Here is a 20128-nt window from a genome sequence, read left to right as displayed (position 1 = left end):
GAAGTAAAATAATCGTTGAAAATTTGATTCACTTGCTGTGTTTATAATACTCGATATATTCGCTTATTGTAAATTGGTTTTAATTATTTGTTATTTAATACATTATACGTTAATTATTGTCTATTTAACTATTAAATTATAAAAAAGTAATCAACAAATATATAAATTAAGACTTCTACAATTTAAACTTAAAATTTTGATTGTGATGCTACCTGGACGAAGAAAAAAGGTTGTACGTACCAAACTATCAAAAGATACACTGAAGGCACAGAAGCATGAACAACACGTCTGTCACAAGTAAATAAAAATCTACCGTCGCATAGCAACCACTTTTACGCTACGCTAACCACTCATTCAATAATTTATTTATAATTTTTATACAGGAATTTGTCAAGAAATCATATCGTCCATATACCAAGTCTCAGATACTTTCAGTATTGAATAATTTTTGAGAGTCCTCCTCACCTTAAAGGAGTTGCATTCAAGTTAACTTTATATTTCACAGACGAAAGCAAGTTACCGTAGATATTATATTGTCGGACAAAGGATAAGGGAGAATGCGAAGCTTTTAACTAGCAAGCTTTTACGTCACCGACAGAGACACTTTTGCAAATGTGCCGAATATACTACGTTGAACTGAATCGCCGTCTATGTTTATACAAACTTAAAATATAATTACACAAATATTGTGATGTTATTTTATATTTTGATAAATAATATTTATAAAGTAATAATATGTGATGAGAGTGCGTAGTCTAATACATTGTTTGAGAATATCGGTTTAAGATTTACAACACATGTAGCAAGAAAAAATATAAACTTGTTTTTTCTTAACGAAGAATTCTTGCAAAAATTATAAATGACCATTTCATTTCTTATTGTATACGGATTCCTAAAGAAGAATATTTTAACCCAAATTTTATATCTCGTAGTCATAAAATTGTTTCATAAGTTTTACCTTGTGTTATAAAGGCGAATACTAAAATGTCTTATATAATAATGTTAGTAAATAAATAATTAAAAAAGTTCTCAGTCACCAAGCAACTGACCGTGAGACGACAGTCCGTGAAACAACTTAATGTACCGAGAGCATGTCTCTTTACTTCTTACAATTTACGAATCTAGACAATGTTCAATTTGTATTATATATCAAGTAGAAATAAAGTTTTAGTGTCTTATATTAAAGTTTATTTATTACATGTATTTTATTATTTGATTGAAAAAAAAATATGCTAATCATATAGCCAGACTATCAAAACTCTTTTAACTATAAGGTATAATATTTGTGAAATTATGATAAGTAGTTTAGAAGTTATCTGAGAACAGACAAATATGTACATACAATAAACCGTCAATGTCGAATATCACCGTCGACATTTTACGACAGTTATCCTTGGTGAGTTTCGATAACTATATTATAAAGAAACGAATAAAAAATTCTACTAACGATATTCCATTTCTCAAGTGTTTTTTTTTTATAGAATAGGAAGGTGGACGAGCATATAGGCCACCTGATGATAAGTGGTCACCAAACGCCCTTAGACATTGGCATTGTAAGAAATGTCAACCATCACTTATAGCCAATGCGCCACCAACCTTGGGAACTAAGATTTTATTTCCCTTGTGCCTGTAATTACACTGGCTCACTCACCCTTCAAACCGGAACACAACAATATCACTGCTGTTTTGCGGTAGAATATCTGATGAGTGGGTGGTACCTACCCAGACGAGCTTGCACAAAGTCCTACCACCAGTTAATAACCTTTACAGGTATTCAATTAATAAATATGCCTTAAGTGAGGCTTAAAAAAGTAAAGTGGGTAACAAAGTCTAGAGATAATGTAATAGTCTAGACAATCTATAGATCTTTAATTAAAAATGTATAAGTAACTTCTCTACCGGCCATCAAACGCACCGTATTTTAATAAGAATTATCAATATCGAATCATATTAAAAAGAAAACTCTTTTATTATTAAATGTTATTTGTATTAACACAAGTATATCGATCAATCTACATTGGTAGCGTAATGGAATATACTCCAAATCTTATAAGTGGTTACATTTCGAGGATGTTACTATTTGTATTAAAGGCTTAGTCAACAAAGTGACAGAATAAAATTCGTTTTCTATATTTAAAAAAAACGATTCGTTTTGTTTACGAATACAAGTATACGAGGAGAATAAGAGAACACAATAATTGTCCACCGGGAGTCAAAGGTATCTTTCAAAAACGTTACGTAAAATTTGATGTTGCATTTAGGAGACGTACTCGTTTAGAAACGATTTTAATGGCGCGTTACTTGCCCCTCAAAAACTTTCGTTCACTGACGCATAAAAACGAGTGAAACAGCTTAAGTCGCGTTTAATTATAGCCTCTTATTTATAAGATTTGTGTGATATGGATGAAAAATAAGGATCTACATGATGTTTTTAACGTATAATATACATGCATAATGTATGCATGTATATTATATGTATCAATATATATATTTTTTTGTTTTTGTATTTTTTTTTTTTATATATATAGAATAGGAAGGCGGACGAGTATATGGGCCACCTGATTTTAAGTAGTCACCAACGCCAATAGACATTGGCATTGTAAAAAATTTTAACCATCGCTTACATCACCATTGCGCCATCAACCTTAGCGACTATAATATATATACATATCATTCTATTTCGACTGCCTAACGACTTCAGTTGGCATGATTTCAGTCATATTACAGCAAATTTATACGAAACTTTAATGAATTATACACTTAAATCATTCCGTACATCGGCGAAGAAAATCCTTTGAATAGTTTTTAAGTTTATCGCGATCAGACATAGCTAACATATTAGCTGAAATATATACATATGAAAAATTACGTTATATACAATATCATGTGTATGTAACGTAATATTTCATAGACCCGGAGCTGAAGTGAAAAAATTCTGATTAATTGTTAAAAGTATTGTTATCGTCACACGTTTAAGGTGGAATTTCATTATTGATGAAACAAAAATAATGGTCGTAGGGTTGATCGTAGCGGGGTGTAGTTGTAGGATGATTAATCGAATTTGTCGAATAAATTACGTGTTTCAAGCGATTTGCTTCAAATTCTTGTATATTTCTCAGTCCTACAGAAATGATTTAAAAATATATCAACGATAAATTTGACTAGTGATGACATCAGGAGATCATGTGTATTAAGTAAAAATAAACTTAAAAAATATGTTACAATTAATAGATTCCTTTGATCAAAAGTAACTCATTACTCTAAAGAAATAAAAGAAACGACATAAATAAATAAATAAATATTGTTATGAGGCTGACGTGAATGCTCTCCAGGCTGAGATCTCTTTACGTAGCTCTCCAGACAATATGAAAAAAAAAAATTAAATGTCTCAAAAAGAGATTACTGACCATACTTCTGTCATGAACAACCTACTAGTGGATTTACTAGAAGATTTTTAGGACGTACTACTAGACTAAGCAAGTGCAACTCAGAGCGCTTTGACTCATTAATATAAAAATATGATGACGATAGCGATGACGATGATTACGATTTTGACTATTAAGATCGCGATGACAATGTCGATTTTGATGTCGATGACGATGACTAAGACTGGCTACTACGATTACGATGACTAAGACTTTGGCTACTACGATTACGATGACTAAGACTCTGGCTACTACGATTACGATGACTAAGACTCTGGCTACTACGATTACGATGACTAAGACTCTGGCTACTACGATTACGATGACTAAGACTCTGGCTACTACGATTACGATGACTAGACTCTGGCTACTACGATTACGATGACTAAGACTTTGGCTACTACGATTACGATGACTAAGACTCAAGCTACTACGATTACGATGACTAAGAATATGACTTTGACTATTACGATATCGAAGATGACATTGACATGGACTATTACAATTACGATATTGATAACGATAAAAGTTGTAAAATTTAGCACACCAAATGTAAAAAATGTAAAAGCTTATGTACTTATCAATGGGGAGTCGATGGATCCAGTTGAGTCTACTGCACTTCTTGGCCTTACTGTTGATGCCAAGTTGCAGAGGGCCCTCCATATTGACGGATTTTTGAGTAGTTGGTTCTACAATGTATATATAGATAGATTTATTTAAAATAAAGCAACCGCTTGTAAATGTCCTACTGTCGGATTAAGGCTTCCTCTCTTTTGAGGAGAACGTTACCTGCTTATTACACCACGCTGCTCATGAGGCAGAATTTCTGTTATATTAGACATGCAGGGTGAATTATACATACAAATTAAGCACATGAAAATTCAGTGGTGCTTGCCTGGGTCTGAACCTGCGAACATCGGTTAAGATTCACGAGTTCTAACCACTGGGCTATTTCGGCTCATTTTAAACTCGTCAAAATTTAATTCATATGTTTTATTTATTAGAATTAGTTGTCTTTCAAATATTTTAGTCATATTATGAATGTGGCTCATTTGTTTGTTCTCTTAGTCAAGCAAACGTTTTGAAGGAGTTTAATGAAATTTACTGTAAAAGTAAATTTAGCATGTTGGCAAATTGTACATATCTATTTACATATATTTATTATAGTTGTTAAAATAATACAAAACAGCACATTTCGTAGAGTTTATTTACAATTTATTTACAAATTCGGTAAATAATGTTAATGTAATAACATGTTTTTAAACAGCAGCTTAAATATTAAATGTGCAAACTACAACTTTAATTGAAAATGATGCCTAAAAATATTAATACTATATAAAAAAAATCTTTAATTTTTACAGGACACACCTAAGACTTCAAATGTAAAGAGAAAATATATTGATTAAAAGATTCAATGAAACAATTAATATTAACATATTTAAAATAATTCTTTGTCAGTTCCCAGTATCACTTTTGTTTATTAATATTTTTAAATGTCTGTATTAAATTTAACTGAAAAAAACATCTTTATACAGATTTCAATATTCAATTAATTATTATCTTAAATATATGTTTTACATTTAATTTACAAGAACATGTAATATGAAAAATTTGCAAGTGCATAAAAAGATAAAATTCAGCTTTACCTTTTTTTATAATATAGGTCGGTGGACAGACATATCCGCTACCTGATGGTATGCGGTAACCACCGCTCATAAACATTAGCGCCGTACGAAATATTAACCATTTCTTACATCCCCAATGCGCTACCAACGCTGAGAACTTAGATATGCCTGGTGCCTGTAGTTACACTGGTTCACTCAGCCGTCCAACCAAAACATAACAATATTAAGTATTGCTGTTTGGCGGCGCACTATGTGATGAGTGGGTAGTATCTACAAAGACGGGTGCAAAGCCCTACCACCAAGTAAAAAGTAAAGTACACACGTATTTCGCTCTTTCTATCATTGTTGATTTGACATTCGAAAGAAGAAGACATATGTATTGTTTAACTAATCACCCGCTAATCAACGTTTATAAGTAAGGCCGATTATCCTTATGCTTGCTTAAATTACATAAAATGTTATCTTAAATAGTGCAGTTTATTCAAAATCTTAAAATTTTGCTACGGATTAAATCATTATACATAAAATATGTATAATGATGTATAAAATATGCTGTATATTACGTGACACACTACTTTAATTTAATAAGCGTATAAACTATTCAGGCTTTGCCTTATTACCAGCATATGTACAAATTAACTATTTAATAACTGTCTTTAAAATTAATAAGGTATTAAAAGCTAATGACTAGCTTGGTAATGTCATAATAATAGGTGAGTTTAAAGTATATGTTTAGATAGTTATAAGGCAAGAGGATGAACCAAAAAGAATTGAGGGATTTGTAGTGACTTACCATGCAGTGAGCGGTAAAGGACGATATTTCTTTTTGTATCACTTGAGACAACGCGAACATAAAACAATCTATAAAACGGATATCTAATGTCTTGAAGAAATAAGTTTTCGAGACATCTTACCAATTATTTTCTATTTTCCTCCACACTGTACATGTGCGATGTAAAAACTATTTTTGTATTAAATCAACTATGTGCATTACAAAAATAAAATTTAGGCATTTAGGCATAGACTAAAAGGGTAAGGTGGACATGGGTAACTACGGATATGACTAGAGATGGATGAGAAAACACACGGTGCTGTCCCAAATTAAATGGAATAAGGACAAGCGAATGAATACTAATATATAATATTATATGACAATGGTAGAGAATATATTGTTAACATCGCTTTAAAAATGTTTTTATATTACTTGGTACATCTTTAATATACGATTTTACTTAGTCAGATCTCTTTTAAATTGACAAATTGAGATATTCTCATACGATGATTACATATTTTTTAATAATTCAATTCAGTTCATATTTAGGTAACTACTAATTTCTTTTAGTGTTATATTTACATGTAAGAACACCGAAATATATTTGTCTAGATATTTGTGGTTAGCAAAAATATATGGTCACTAGTAAGAATACATTTATTTATGAAACTATTTTTGGAACATTGAATTTCTTTGGCTTAACGATTAAGTACTGTTAATTAAATGGATTGCGTGTAAAGTATAGTAAGAATTTTATCTTTATAAAATTACGACTGTCGCCTCACAGTGCAGCAAACGGCTCTTTTCAAATTCTCAGTGAAACCATATTTTTGATTTTGGACCTCCGTTTTATAAATTTTGGTGTCGTTCACATCATTTGACTTTTCAGTCTTATCGCCTCCCTTTCCTTTTACAGCAACTTCCTCATCGGATCACGTATCGGAACCTGGGTACTTTACTATCAGATCTAATTCTTCTTGGTTCGGTTTCGCAGTTCGAACCTCAGTTTGCCCTTCGAATTTCTTTGGCCTTTCACATATTTTGTTCTCTATATTAACCAGGACATCAGCAACACATCTGTGATCTTCTGGAGACTTTACCTCGGCCTCTTCACCGAATGCAGTAGCTTGACTTTCAGTGACACCGTTGTTGTTTTGCTTATCTTTTACCGTTTCAGCTTTACTATCCTCTTCTTCACTGTTTTCTTTTCCTTCAAGAATCATTTTATGCGTTGCTTCTTCTGTAACGCTGTCTGTTGGTGCTTCGTTTATACAGGAATGTGTGAGTGTGAAAGGCAGTTTCACTGAAACTTCACCGCCCATAGCACTGAGAGTGAGTTTCACTTTGACGTAATATGACACGTAAATAGCGAAGACGTTGCGATCTTCGGGCGAATTAGAATTGCACAAAACCGTTGAAGCCAAGCTTGCTCCTGATTTAGAGTATGAATCCTCCAATGCTATCCAATTTTTGGTCACACCTGTAGAAATTATTTAGCTTTATTAAGTGTTTTATTTTGCAGTTATTACTAATATATACCTTACAGTAACTAGGCATAGAGTTATACGACATTATCTATAGCAATGAGACCAATAAAAAAGACATAAAAATATGACACGTTAATGCTTCAAGTCTTACCTTTGTGTGGAATGAGGGTGTACGTGTCGGTAAATGTCTGCCCGGGTAATACAGGGGTTCCGGTCCCACGTACTAATGCAACTACGTTCTTGAATTTCCCGTTGGAGAACATACACACGTCAACATGCTGGACCACTAGCGCCTAAAACAAAGTTCTAAATGAGTCATCGGTATAAATCTTGTAGTCTCCACGGATGTGTTGTCCATATGCCATCGCGAATATTCGTTATAACTTTGTTATGTCTAAGTCACACGATAACATTTGGTTATCGTGCAATAATAAAGCGTAATCAATTTAAGTGTCTGCAAATTAAAGTCCTTAAACCTAGTCTTAAGCTTAATCACACAATCATTGTCATTAAGCTTAAAACATTATTAGTTTTGATCATGAAATTTATTACATATAGAATGTCTTAATGTATTTAGTGTAATCAATCAATATTAATAATTAATTGAAGTAAGATCGTATTCTCATCAAATAATATGAGTGTATTAATGTTGTCATTAATTAACATTCCTCTGGTGACCCAAGAGCTGGCGCTTATTTAGCCCAAAGGCTGAGTCTAGCGGTGCAGGGAGGCAATAGTGCCAGCGTCTTGGCTGCAATGCCACAGGACAATCATTTAGACGTGTTTTTGCTATAAATTTGTAATGTGTATTTTTTATTATTTTTATAATTTTATAGTAATATTAATTATTATTATGTAATATCTAACTTAGTTAAGATTATTATTTTAAACCTTATAATAAACATACTGGTATAATATTCTTGTATCGAAACTGCACTAATTATATGACATTAATTTTAATTAAAATTATATAAGCGAAATACCACTCTCACAAGATCTCTTAAACTATTGATTCATAATTTGTCACAGTTATTTCTTTCTCGACGTAGACGCTCACTATGAAATGGATTTTACAAATCTTAGTTTTCTTATTTACCCTTGCGAAGCTAGGACAATTAGCTAGTGATTAATAATAACGGAAAGTTCACGTATAAATTTAAATTGTGAGATACTGACACAACTACTGCTATAAATATAATTAATAGCTCAAAGGTATACGGGCCTCCTGAATCTGAAAGTCGTTATCAGTTTAAGATTGACTCCTTTGGATATTGTGATACAATAGTCTAGAAAAAGCTTTACGCTTAAGTATATAGGAAAATAGAATGAGAAATTATCTAAGCAAAGTATGAAATAATCTAATAATTCATTAAGTGAAATAAATGAAATAATTTCATTTTTAAATTGATTGTTTAAATTTCGTGTTAAATTATTAATAAAAAGAAAAGCGATATTTTAGTTATTATAAATACATATATGTTCGTAGTTTTATTTTATTCACCTTGGTCTATTTGTAAAACCACAGGAACTTTTTTATCTCGGAAATGGCTGTTACGCTGATATTTTCACATAATTGTTTCTCAAACCTTTCGCAAAATTTTGATTTATGTATAAATATTCAATTCATTTAATTTTTTTATGTTATCAACATAGCTGTATTTTTACTATTTTTATTTAGATATGGTTTTATTTAATTATTTTTATTAATTTAAAATTCAATTTCGAAGCGTCAATTACGGTATACGTTACATTAGCGGTTTACACGTCGGCTGGAAATGTTGACGTCGTAGGTTCGATTCTGAACCTTTGGACTATTGTCGCCTCATTCCTAACATAAGCTGTACGCTTAAGTTGAAAGATAAATAGGAATATTTGGATATATTATTCCTTTAAAAATAATATATTAAATATGTTTTTTTTTGTTGAATGAATAATAGAAAGTAATAATTTTTAATCCAATAAAACGGTGTTCTATATGAAAATCCGAATAATTATTTCGCGGTGTTGTAAGCTTTCAAGGGATTAAATACCACCTGCATTAATTTTCGAGGGCTTTAATTATTTATGTTACTCGTTTTCTGAAATTATATTTATTAATGTTCTGCTTCATGTAGAACCTTCTGTAAGTATAATTAGTGTTTTTTTTTCACGTTGACGTTCAGTAATTTTGACATATTTATTTAGACAGCCAAAGTGACAGTGACAGTGACAAATCTTGGTGCGAAAACACTGGCTGTATAAAAGAGACATATTATGCAACTTAAAAATAATCTTTGTTTTTTATGAATATTTTTCAATTGTATTGTATTTATGTGCTGTTTACTACAGAAACAGCATATTTATTTGCATAAAGTTGAAGATTGAGGTGAAACCCACCCACCAAAATTTCCAAAATTGAAAAGTCGCATAATGCTTTTTAAACAACATGTTTCACGGAAAATAGAAAATAAACGACCTTAACACTAATAGCGTTCTAAATAAATAAAAACAGACAGTTACTAAATACAGAATAGAATAGATTTAAAAATCAATAATCTTAGTTAATGATGATCATAAGTTTTTATATTATACCTTGTTAACGTAGATTATATTATATTTTTACACTCTGTTTATGTAAAGTTAAAAAAAGTTTAAAGATTTCAATTTAGCTTATACAATCAAAAAAAAAAAAAATATATATATATATAAGAGTGCGATTTTAAATTTCATTATTTATGTAAAGTTTTATTTTTATACATACCTTTATTCTTCTAACGGTTTTCGAGGAATGATTAGATATGACCACGCTCACAGCTACGGACTCGCCGTGTGAATACATCGCTTTGTCCAGCCAGGCTTCCAACTCCACTCTGTTGACAAAATGTTGAAACTTAACATCATGTCTGTACTGTAAGACTCAATCAGATTGTAATGCATAATATGAAGAGTATATATACATTTTTTTATCAAAAAATGATAAACTAAATTTATAATATGGCAACAAAAACGTTGACAGATCTCCCACTGCCGCCACTCTTTATGGCGGGAAATTGTGTCGCTTTTAATTTTTCATACGGGCCAAAATATAATTTATATTATATCTTGCTCCGTATAAAGGATTTGTTTATGGAATCCCTTCATCGTTTTATTTCTGAGTTGAAATCAAGTTCTTTCAATATACGTAAAGAGATCTCAGTTATAAGATCAAGAGGCGGAATAGTATGAGGAACAAGTAGCTACGAGGGGTTAGGGTTAGCACCTTGAAATTTATAATACTCTATATTTGAAGGTACAAAAAGAAAACAATGGGATAAAATAAAATAACTAAATAAAACAGAACGTTTTAAACCGCTTAAACTGTGCCAAAATAATTTCAATTATCTATTTCCCAAGAAATAAAGCAAGACGGAAGTTAATAAAATATATATATATATTTTTTATAGAATAGGAAGGTGGACGAGCATATGGGCCACCTGATGGTAAGTGGTCACCAAACGCCCTTAGACATTGGCATTGTAAGAAATGTCAACCATCGCTTATAGCCAATGCGCCACCAACCTTGGGAACTAAGATTTTATGTCCATTGTGCCTGTAATTACACTGGCTCACTCACCCTTCAAACCGGAACACAACAATATCAAGTATTGCTGTTTTGCGGTAGAATATCTGATGAGTGGGTGGTACCTACCCAGACGAGCTTGCACAAAGCCCTACCACCAGTAAGATAAGACTTTCTTGTAACTGCTATTTTTAACTTGACATTGAAGTCCACGAATATTTCATCGCTTCCACTCTCGACTTATGTCTCCATTGATAAGATCATTAAAGTTTATTCAAAGATTTAAAATCTTTATTCAACAAGAACACAAGAAATCCTTTCGTTGGACAAAGAATTTTATTGATTGTAAAAAATTAGCGGCAACTAATACTTCAGTATTGAGACGACATAAATTCATCGGATTAATTCGATTCAACTTTCTCTCAAAGACATTTGATAATTAAATCAACGCAACAACACTTAATAACAATAATCGTATAGAATTTGTCTTTAATATTTTTCTCTTTTTACTAGAAAAATAGGATTACATTTTGAAATTATATAGACTTATTGAACATTACACGGGTACTAGTGCTTTAAGTCTAGTAATTTAAAAGTGCCGAGGTCGCTGACCCGTTTTTTTATAGTCGTACACAGTCCTAACGTAAGCTAAACGCTTAACTAGAGCGAAAAATAGGCATATAAGTGATGGAAAAATAAAGCTTTATTTTCTTTTCATAAAACATACTTGCTTTTTGTAGTTTGTAAATGCGTGAATATTTAAAATTAACGTTCTTAAATTTTCTTAGTGTTTATTTTAATTTTTAACTGATGCGGAATGAAATTTGTAACATTAAGGAGGTAATGAAAGTTGTGATTTTTTTTAAAGTTTATTTTCATCACTGTAACAGTAACAGCCAGTGAATGTCCCACTACTGGGCTAAGGCCTCCTCTCCTTCTTTGAGGAGAAGATTTGAGGAGAAGCTTATTCCACCACGCTGCTCCAATGCGAGTTGGCGGAATACAAATACAGAATTTTAGTGAAATTTGACACATGTAGGTTTCCGATTTTCTCGATGTTTTTCTTTACCGACAATTAGGTACACGAGCATTAGCACGAGATGAATTATAAATACAAAGTAAGCACATGAAAATTCAGTGATGCTTGCCCGTGTTTGAACCGACGATCGGTTTCATCGGTAGATTCACGCGTTCTAACCACTGAGCCATCTTGGCTCTCTTTATTTTCATAAATTACACAAATTAGTCATTATACTATACTTATATTTATTATTTTTTACTTATCAGGTTATTGACAGCAGACATTTTTATATAAGAACGTTATTTTTTAATGTTTCCGTGTTCCGCTTGAAAGTGAATGTTCCACCGCTGGGCTAAAGCTTGCTCCTCTTGAGGTAATTCCACCACGCTCTAATGCAGGTTAATTTTTTTTTCTAATACGTACACTTAATTATTCTGTCTAACAATTGTTATCATAATTTATCTCATTCTTTTCATTTCAAAACTTTTTTTTTGTTGTTTTTGTTTTCTCGCTTTATAAATAAAAACGTGTACTAGCATTATTAAATAAATTTGTTGATATGGTGCAGTACATCAATACCAGACAACGGGCTTAAATGAAATGAAACGGCCATTTAAAACGCAATTTCTAAGAGCAAACTTAACCAGCCCTCCTGTCACCAGTGGAGGCAAAAAGTTTGTTTAATATACTTTTTAAACGCTACCAAACATTCTTGCTTGATTTACTTGTATAATGATAATTTAAAAGTTTCAATAAAAGCCTACTCTGCAATTTATTGAGATATTTGGGCGACCTTATTTCATTCGAGCGACTTCGGAATAATTAATATATTCCGTTATCGCTTCCCTTGTCTTGCCCTGTCCTTAAATATACACATCAAAGTTATAATTCGTTTTATATAAGGCACGCTTAACGACAAAACCAAATTAAGGGAGACGTGTTCCCCTAAAAACAATACGCGCCATGTTAAAAGCATTTTGTAAGCGAATATACATTTTTATAAAAATCACGAATACAATGTAACCGGAATGACCGAATGAAAGTTGACACGGCGTATTGTATCGATCATCATTCATTCACCACGTTAGTTCAACAAAGGGGCAAATTAAGGATTCACGTTCGAGCTTACGGTTAAATAAAAACTATTAACTGTGCTTCGATTCCAATCGAATTCGCGTATTAATTAAGTAAAATTAGTGTGTTTTTAATGACTCTTTTAAATCGAGTCATAAGCGTATTGCTTTCAGTAATTATACCATTGATTCTAAGTTATTCAAAGTTTGCATTTTGCATGTAAACATTTTATTTTAAAAAACTTTACAACATTTTAACGACGCAAAACACTGTTCTATACTAAATTGTACATATACCATATAAATAATATTATAATATTTCTATAGTTGTACGACCCACAGGGTCGTTTTGTTAAGTTGGGTCTGTGAAGCAAGATTTAGTCAAGAAAAAGAGATCTTATGTGAGGGCTTAGTGAGAGGAATGAATCTCAGCTTGAAACATTAGAAATATGTTAGTGCATTAATTTTATTTCTGTATTGTGTAATGCTCCTGGCGTTACTGGCCTTGACAATGTCATCAATCGGGGTCATTAAGCTATTAAGCTTACAGTTAACCTTAGGTTAATATTGATTTATTTGTAACTAATTAACTTGGTAATTTTAAACACGCTAATTGCGAACAGTCTAAGTCCGAAATGAAACCTTCTAAAGAACAAATAAATCTCTTCTAAAAATAATTGATTTGTATATAGTTTAATTAATTAATGTACTGAGGGTTAGCTGTTAGTTATGTTACTGGTATTAATAATGTACATAAATTTACATAATAAGTATATTAAAGTTATTGTGTAGCGAAGTGTACCGCAGAACAGGTCAAATTTGCAATATACCTAACAATGAATTATATATATGACTTTAAATGTATTTTATTTATTCATTATATACGTATTTCCTCAGATATTTTGAACGTACATTTGGAGTATCTTATATGTCTGCACGTTTTATTACCAAATAGCATCACAATTGAAAATTAGGATTAATAATTTATAGATATAATATAGTATTCATAATTTGCATTTTTGTAATTGTTGTGTTCCGGTTTGAAGGGTGAGTGAGCCAGTGTAATAACAGACACAAGGGACATAACATCTTAGTTCCCAAGGTTGGTGGCGCATTGGCGATGTAAGCGATGGTTAAAATTTCTTACAAATCCTAGGTGTATGGGTATTGGCAACCACTTACCATCAGTTGGCCCATATGCTTGTCCGCCTAACTTTACTATACAAAAAATACATAAACATCCTCGAAACTTCGAGGTTTATTGTAAATAAAAGTTACAATGGATTACATTAGCTAACTGGAGTTGTTTCGTTAGTTTTAAGTAATATGCTTTTAACGTCATTATTTATTCTACAGGACGCGAGTAATATTTAATATCTAGAATATATTTTAAGTAAGTTGAAGTGTTCATTTTAAATCTATGTATTTCATTTTAATGTTTTATATATGAAAGTGTGATTTTTTATTTGTTTCTAAATAAATTGTCAAAACGAAATTTTAATGGGCACTGTCATAACCATGAAATCAAAATTTTATTCGGTTATTATATCCAACGATTTGTTGTGCTTACGTATAAAGCTTTCTTATTGATGTTTCTAACTTTTTCTTGAAATACTAGTTAGTATATTGTTGGTATCTTCAAGCATTGACCTATTATCAGTTATTCGTAACAATTTGATCCAAAAGCAACAAAAAATTACAATAGTACTTTTAGAATTCGATTATTGATGGAATTCTAAAGCTTCTATAAAAACAGTGCTTATTTTAACAAGCACTGTTTTTTATTGGAATTTACAACTATACTAGCTCTCGAAGTTGGCCAAAGTGATATATTTCTATTATACGTAAATATTTTATTTATTACTTATCTATATAAAGTGAGTTTATTTGTTTGTTTCACGTCTTAACTATTTGTGGAATTTTTCATATGACATATTAGGGATACATAAAAGGGTATAACGTACATAGCACTGCCGTAATCACAGACAGGCGAAGCCGTTGTCAAGTAATATTTTCATTTTCGATAAAGCGAATAATACCACAGAGTATAATGAAATACACAATATGGCGTTGTTTCAATATCTAAGTATATATACACGCTTGTGGGATTTATTGAATTAATAATCCAATTGAATTACATAACTTCGTATCACAAAGCCTTCCCAGCGAGTCGAGACACTTTATCCTTTCGGTAATATGTTTGTTTTGCAAAGAATTTGTTGAATGAGAGGTAATAATTTAGAAAACCTTGAAGCGCTTTGGGAACGTGTTCATTGTAACTTAAAATAACCAATTAAGTTGTTCGTTTCTTAAGCGATTTAAGTTTCATTCACTTGGAATAAGTAGGTAATATTTTTATTAAGAGAAGCTTTAACATATATATATATATATATATATATATATATATATATGTATGCTTGTATTTTGAAAAAATACTAATTTCTATTTACTCTCCAATTAAGGCTAAAACTTGTTCTATAACTGGGAGCTAAAATAGCCCAAGGGGTTAAGATTGAACTTGTTACTTTTACATAGGTACGCGGGACCCTGACCTTTGTGCTATATAAGTTTTTTTTTAAATATTTTTCATGTTTATTGTAATAAATACGTATTGGTATTTAGCCTAACATAAATTTTAAATATTTCTATATACAAAACAATTGCGTAACTTTGTGTGTGTGCACACTACTAGACGTACTTGTTTATTGTATATTGTTTACAATGTGTCTTCTACATCGTAATGAACACACACAATGATGTCGTATTTTTAGACACGTTCAAAAACGGATTTTAATAACATGGATTATTTTCTTTAATTAAATCGTAGAGACGAGACAACCAATATCATTTTAATTGTTCAACCGAAGTTAAGATCTGTGGTGTTGTATCTAGCCACTTGAAAAAAGGCTGTTACATATATATCATAAAAATATACTAAACAACACAATAAAAATTATATACTTATGCTAATAAATTATGTTTAAAAGAGAATAAAATTAATATAATGTCTCACCTTCCATCAGACAACAGGAAAGGTTTCTCGACAGTCGCTCGGGGCGGAGCAGGTTCAACGTTCTCTGTGAAAACATGTAAAGTATTATTATTCATAATCCATTTGCCAAATTCACTGGTGGTAGGGCTCTGTGCAAGCTCGTCTGTTGTGTTCCGTCATTGTTGTGTTCCGATTTGAAGGGCGAGTAAGCCAGTGGAATTACAGGCATAAGGGACATAACATCTTAGTTTCCAAGGTTGGTGGCGCATTGGCGATGTAAGCGATGGTTAACATTTCTTACAATGCCTATGTCTATGGGCGTTGGTGACCACTTACCATCAGGAGGCCAATATGCTTGTCCGCCTATAAAAAAGAAATTAAAGTGCTTTTCCGCTTTTTTGTAAATCATTAATATTGGCATCCCGATGTGCGACTTTCTGGTACTTTATAATTAATGTATACGCTCATATGTGCTGCTTGTGTACCTACTTATTATATAAATATACATCTATATTTAAATATCCATGCATATAAGAAATAATCCTATGTTGTAATAATTGTTTTTGTATAGAAACGTTGTCAAAACGTCTATTTTATTCTTATTATAATTTGTTTTCCTTTTTAAAATTTTCATATAAATTAATGGATAAAATTTGCTTTAAAAATCAATCAATTCCTAGTAATTTATGGGTTTTATAGGATATATGCCGAGATGACCTAGTGGTTAGAACGCGTAATCTTAACCGATGATCGTGGGTTCAAATCCGGGCAAGCACTACTGAACTTTTATGTGCTTATTTTTATTACTATTTGTGTTTATAATTCATCTCGTGCTTGACGGCGAAGGAAAACATCGCGAGGAAACCTGCGAACCTTATTGAAATTATGCCTGCCATATGTGTATTCTACCAATCCGCATTGGAGCAGCGCGGTGGAATAAGCTCCATCTCCTCAAAAAGGGGAAAGGAGACCAGCAGTGGGACATTAACAGGCTATTTCTGTTATAAGAAGTTTATTATTATAATACAGATATATAATTCTACTTATATATATATAATATATAAGGTTTCTATTGATTCGGTCGAAAATATAAACGAAAACAAAGATATGAACAGCGAAAAATTCCAAACAAATTCAATTCAACGTTTCATTATATTTGGACGTTGATATTTAATATTTAAAATAAGAACGAAATCAAATACCTCAGTGAAAGCAATTTTTAGTGAAATTCTTAATTGGAAATGATTTTTTTTTTTCGAACTATTTACCTTACCTACCAATGTTAACATAAGCTTATGCCTTTATTCATACAGCACGACTAAAATCAATGGAATAGTTAAATAAAAATATGTTTTAAAAAGCCGAGGTGGCCCAGTGGAAGGAACCCTTGATTCTTAACCGATGATCGTGGTTTCAAAGCACCACTGAATTTTCATGTGTTTAATTTGTGATTATAATCCATATCATGCTTGACGGTGAAGGAAAACATCGTGAGGAAACCTGCATGTGTCTAATTTCACTGAAATTCTGTCACATATGTATTCTACCAACCCGCATTTGAGCAGCGTAGTGGAATAAGCTCCAAACATTCTCCTCAAAAAAAAGGAGATGAGGCCATGGCCCAACAGTGGGCATTCACAGGCTGTTACGGTACGGTATGTTTTAAAAACGATCTTTTATTTTATATTTGTGCTGTGACGAATGAAATTTTCGTGTATTACACAGTTTATATTGTACACTCACGATACAAAAATCAACTTTCGGTTACCGATTGTTACTTCTATTACTCCCGGTTTAGTCCCTGCACTACTACACACGCAAAAATGTCTCCAAGCTGATTTATCTGTACTTACTCATACCTGATTTGCATTGAATCATGCGCCACCTGTCGTATAATTTATACAAAAAAATCAAAAAAAAAAAAAAGATCGATTGAAATAGATTAGTATGAAAGAGGTTTTAGTGTACGCGCAAGACTTATTCGAGAGAGATTAAAATATTTTTAAAAAAGTTTTGCTATATTTGATAGTATTATACACTTCTTTCAGTGATATATATACCGTAACAACCGTAACAGCCTGTGAATGTACAGAAACTACTAAAAGAAATGTCCTTAAAATTATTATTGTCAATTGTTCTTGAAACAATTGAAGTGAAACGTGATAAGGGTAGGAAATTTGAAGAATGGGACCGCGTGTGACGTCATTGTACATTAAACATGGCAGATTCTATGAATATGATATACCTACTCATGTAGTAAAATATTGATGTGTTTGTGAGATGAAAGAGAGGTATGTAGATTTGATGTCTTGAGTCGTTTCCACATTTATAACGGATATACTCTTATTATTATTTTGAATGAAATATGAAATTAAGTAGGCATGCTGGGACATGCGCTGTGTGGTGGTAAGTGGTCACCACCATATCGGCATAAACTCTACAAGACCTTACATCGCCAATTACCTTGGAAGTAAGATGTTCTTTTTACCAAGTAAATATTTGATAAACATTTTTTATATAAGCTTTCAATTATCCTGTATGAACAAACTGGATATACACCGCAGAAAACGATCGTGAAATGTCAGAATGTGACATGCGACATTGAACATAACTAATATAATATTACAAGAATATACGCATCAAAATAGCATATCACCATAAGTCGGTTTTTAAAAATTTAACGGGTGAGTAGTGAAGTGAGTCCTTACAGAATAGCACTGCAGCAATCAAACTCAATCAGAATATTTGTATTCTTGTTTACAAGGTTAATATACCGTTCTAAAAATATCTAAAACAATATAAATGTTAAATTAAAATGGAAATATTAAATGAAAAAACACTTACCAATTTCCTCGTTTTTCGCTCGACATTTTTCATCCGAGTCCAATTTAGCTTTATTTTTCAGCCTGTAATGAAAAATAAATCCATACATTTCTGCAACTTTTCTATCACGAGAGCTTTAAAAAAAGCCGACCGTTGGCAGTTTTTTAATTTCAAAAGAGATTATTTTTTTACGTGTTTTGTTTTGTTTTTGCTATCCTTACTTCCTTATTATATTATAAATGCGAAAATGAGTTTGTTTATTTGTTTGTTATGCTTTTACATTTTGTTCAACCGATCATCAGAAAATTTTGTATAAACTTGCCTCCTGCTTCCCCCTTCCTTCTTAAGTCCACGCGAGCTGGTTCTCGATGTCACCGCCTAACTGTGACATCAATTCCATCGCGAACAAAGAAATTTGGCAACTCCTTTCTTTGTCGCACTTCCAAAAAATGGAATTCCTTACCAGCTCACGTATTCCCCTCCTCTTACAACCCGGGTTCCTTCAAACGAGGCGTGAAGAGGCATCTTGCGGGCCGGCAAGGCGAAGGCGGCTAGTGCAGAACGTTTTTCCCGTCTGTACTGGCCGTCGTCGCGTTTGGACTCTACTACCACTTACCATCAGGTGGAGTAGAGTCATTTGCCCTCCCGGCGATATAAAAAAAAAAAAAAAAAAACGATGTTAGGGGTATAAAAGAGGACACAGGGAACATTGCACACTACACTCCCGACACACTCGCGGGCGGAATCTAGTTAAAAAAAGTATTTCTCTTGACCAATTTCGGTCATAATCGTCATTCTCTTCGGAGAAAAGTCAACTACGCAAAATATATTATAGTGCTTAAATGGGTGGTGCACTCTCTATATTATCGCTCTCATAATTTAATGGGGCTGCAATCTGATACGATTGGAGACAACTTAAACGCAGGAATATCGGCTTGATATGCTTTATGAGGAGGAGAAATATCCAATTTTACTAGCTCCACCCGGTGCTTAAATTCAGGTTCTGGAGCTAGTGACAAGATCAACACACGTATACTTCTAATAAAAACCTGCCACCCGTCACCGATGCAGCAGAAGTGCGATGCGTTACTGTTGAACATGAATTCTAAAACAAAAACATATTTTTAGTTTGACGTCAGTCAGTTTGGCTCGGTCGATACGCGTAATATAAAGAATATTGTCAACATTATATAATGCAACACCCTCGAAAGTTCGGGAACTAATTAATCGTTAATTTATCAAAATACTTAGTATCAAAATATTTTGTGTAAGATCGAATTGCGAGTAAACTAAACAAGCAGGCTGATAACCAGGTTAAGTGATTACCACTACCCATGCACATTTGCAGAACCAGGGGAATTGTCAATGCGCT

The 20128-nt window shown here is 32.1% G+C and overlaps 1 protein-coding gene across 1 annotated transcript in view; it reads right to left on the bottom strand.

Annotated features, from left to right (window-relative positions):
- Positions 1-5047: 5047 nt before the first annotated feature.
- Positions 5048-20128, bottom strand: part of LOC126777298 (phosrestin-2-like) — a 41371-nt gene continuing 26290 nt past the window's right edge. Inside the window, exons 6-10 of the mRNA XM_050500309.1 lie at positions 18778-18839; positions 15955-16018; positions 10050-10158; positions 7461-7602; positions 5048-7302 (exon numbers count right to left, since the gene is read on the bottom strand). Coding sequence (XP_050356266.1) covers positions 6755-7302; positions 7461-7602; positions 10050-10158; positions 15955-16018; positions 18778-18839 — 925 coding nt within the window. The 3' untranslated portion in view covers positions 5048-6754. The remainder of the gene's footprint in view (positions 7303-7460; positions 7603-10049; positions 10159-15954; positions 16019-18777; positions 18840-20128) is intronic.

Source organism: Nymphalis io, chromosome 2 (assembly GCF_905147045.1).
Source record: "Nymphalis io chromosome 2, ilAglIoxx1.1, whole genome shotgun sequence".
NCBI lineage: Eukaryota > Metazoa > Arthropoda > Insecta > Lepidoptera > Nymphalidae > Nymphalis > Nymphalis io.
This window is presented reverse-complemented; position numbering and strand designations above follow the sequence as displayed.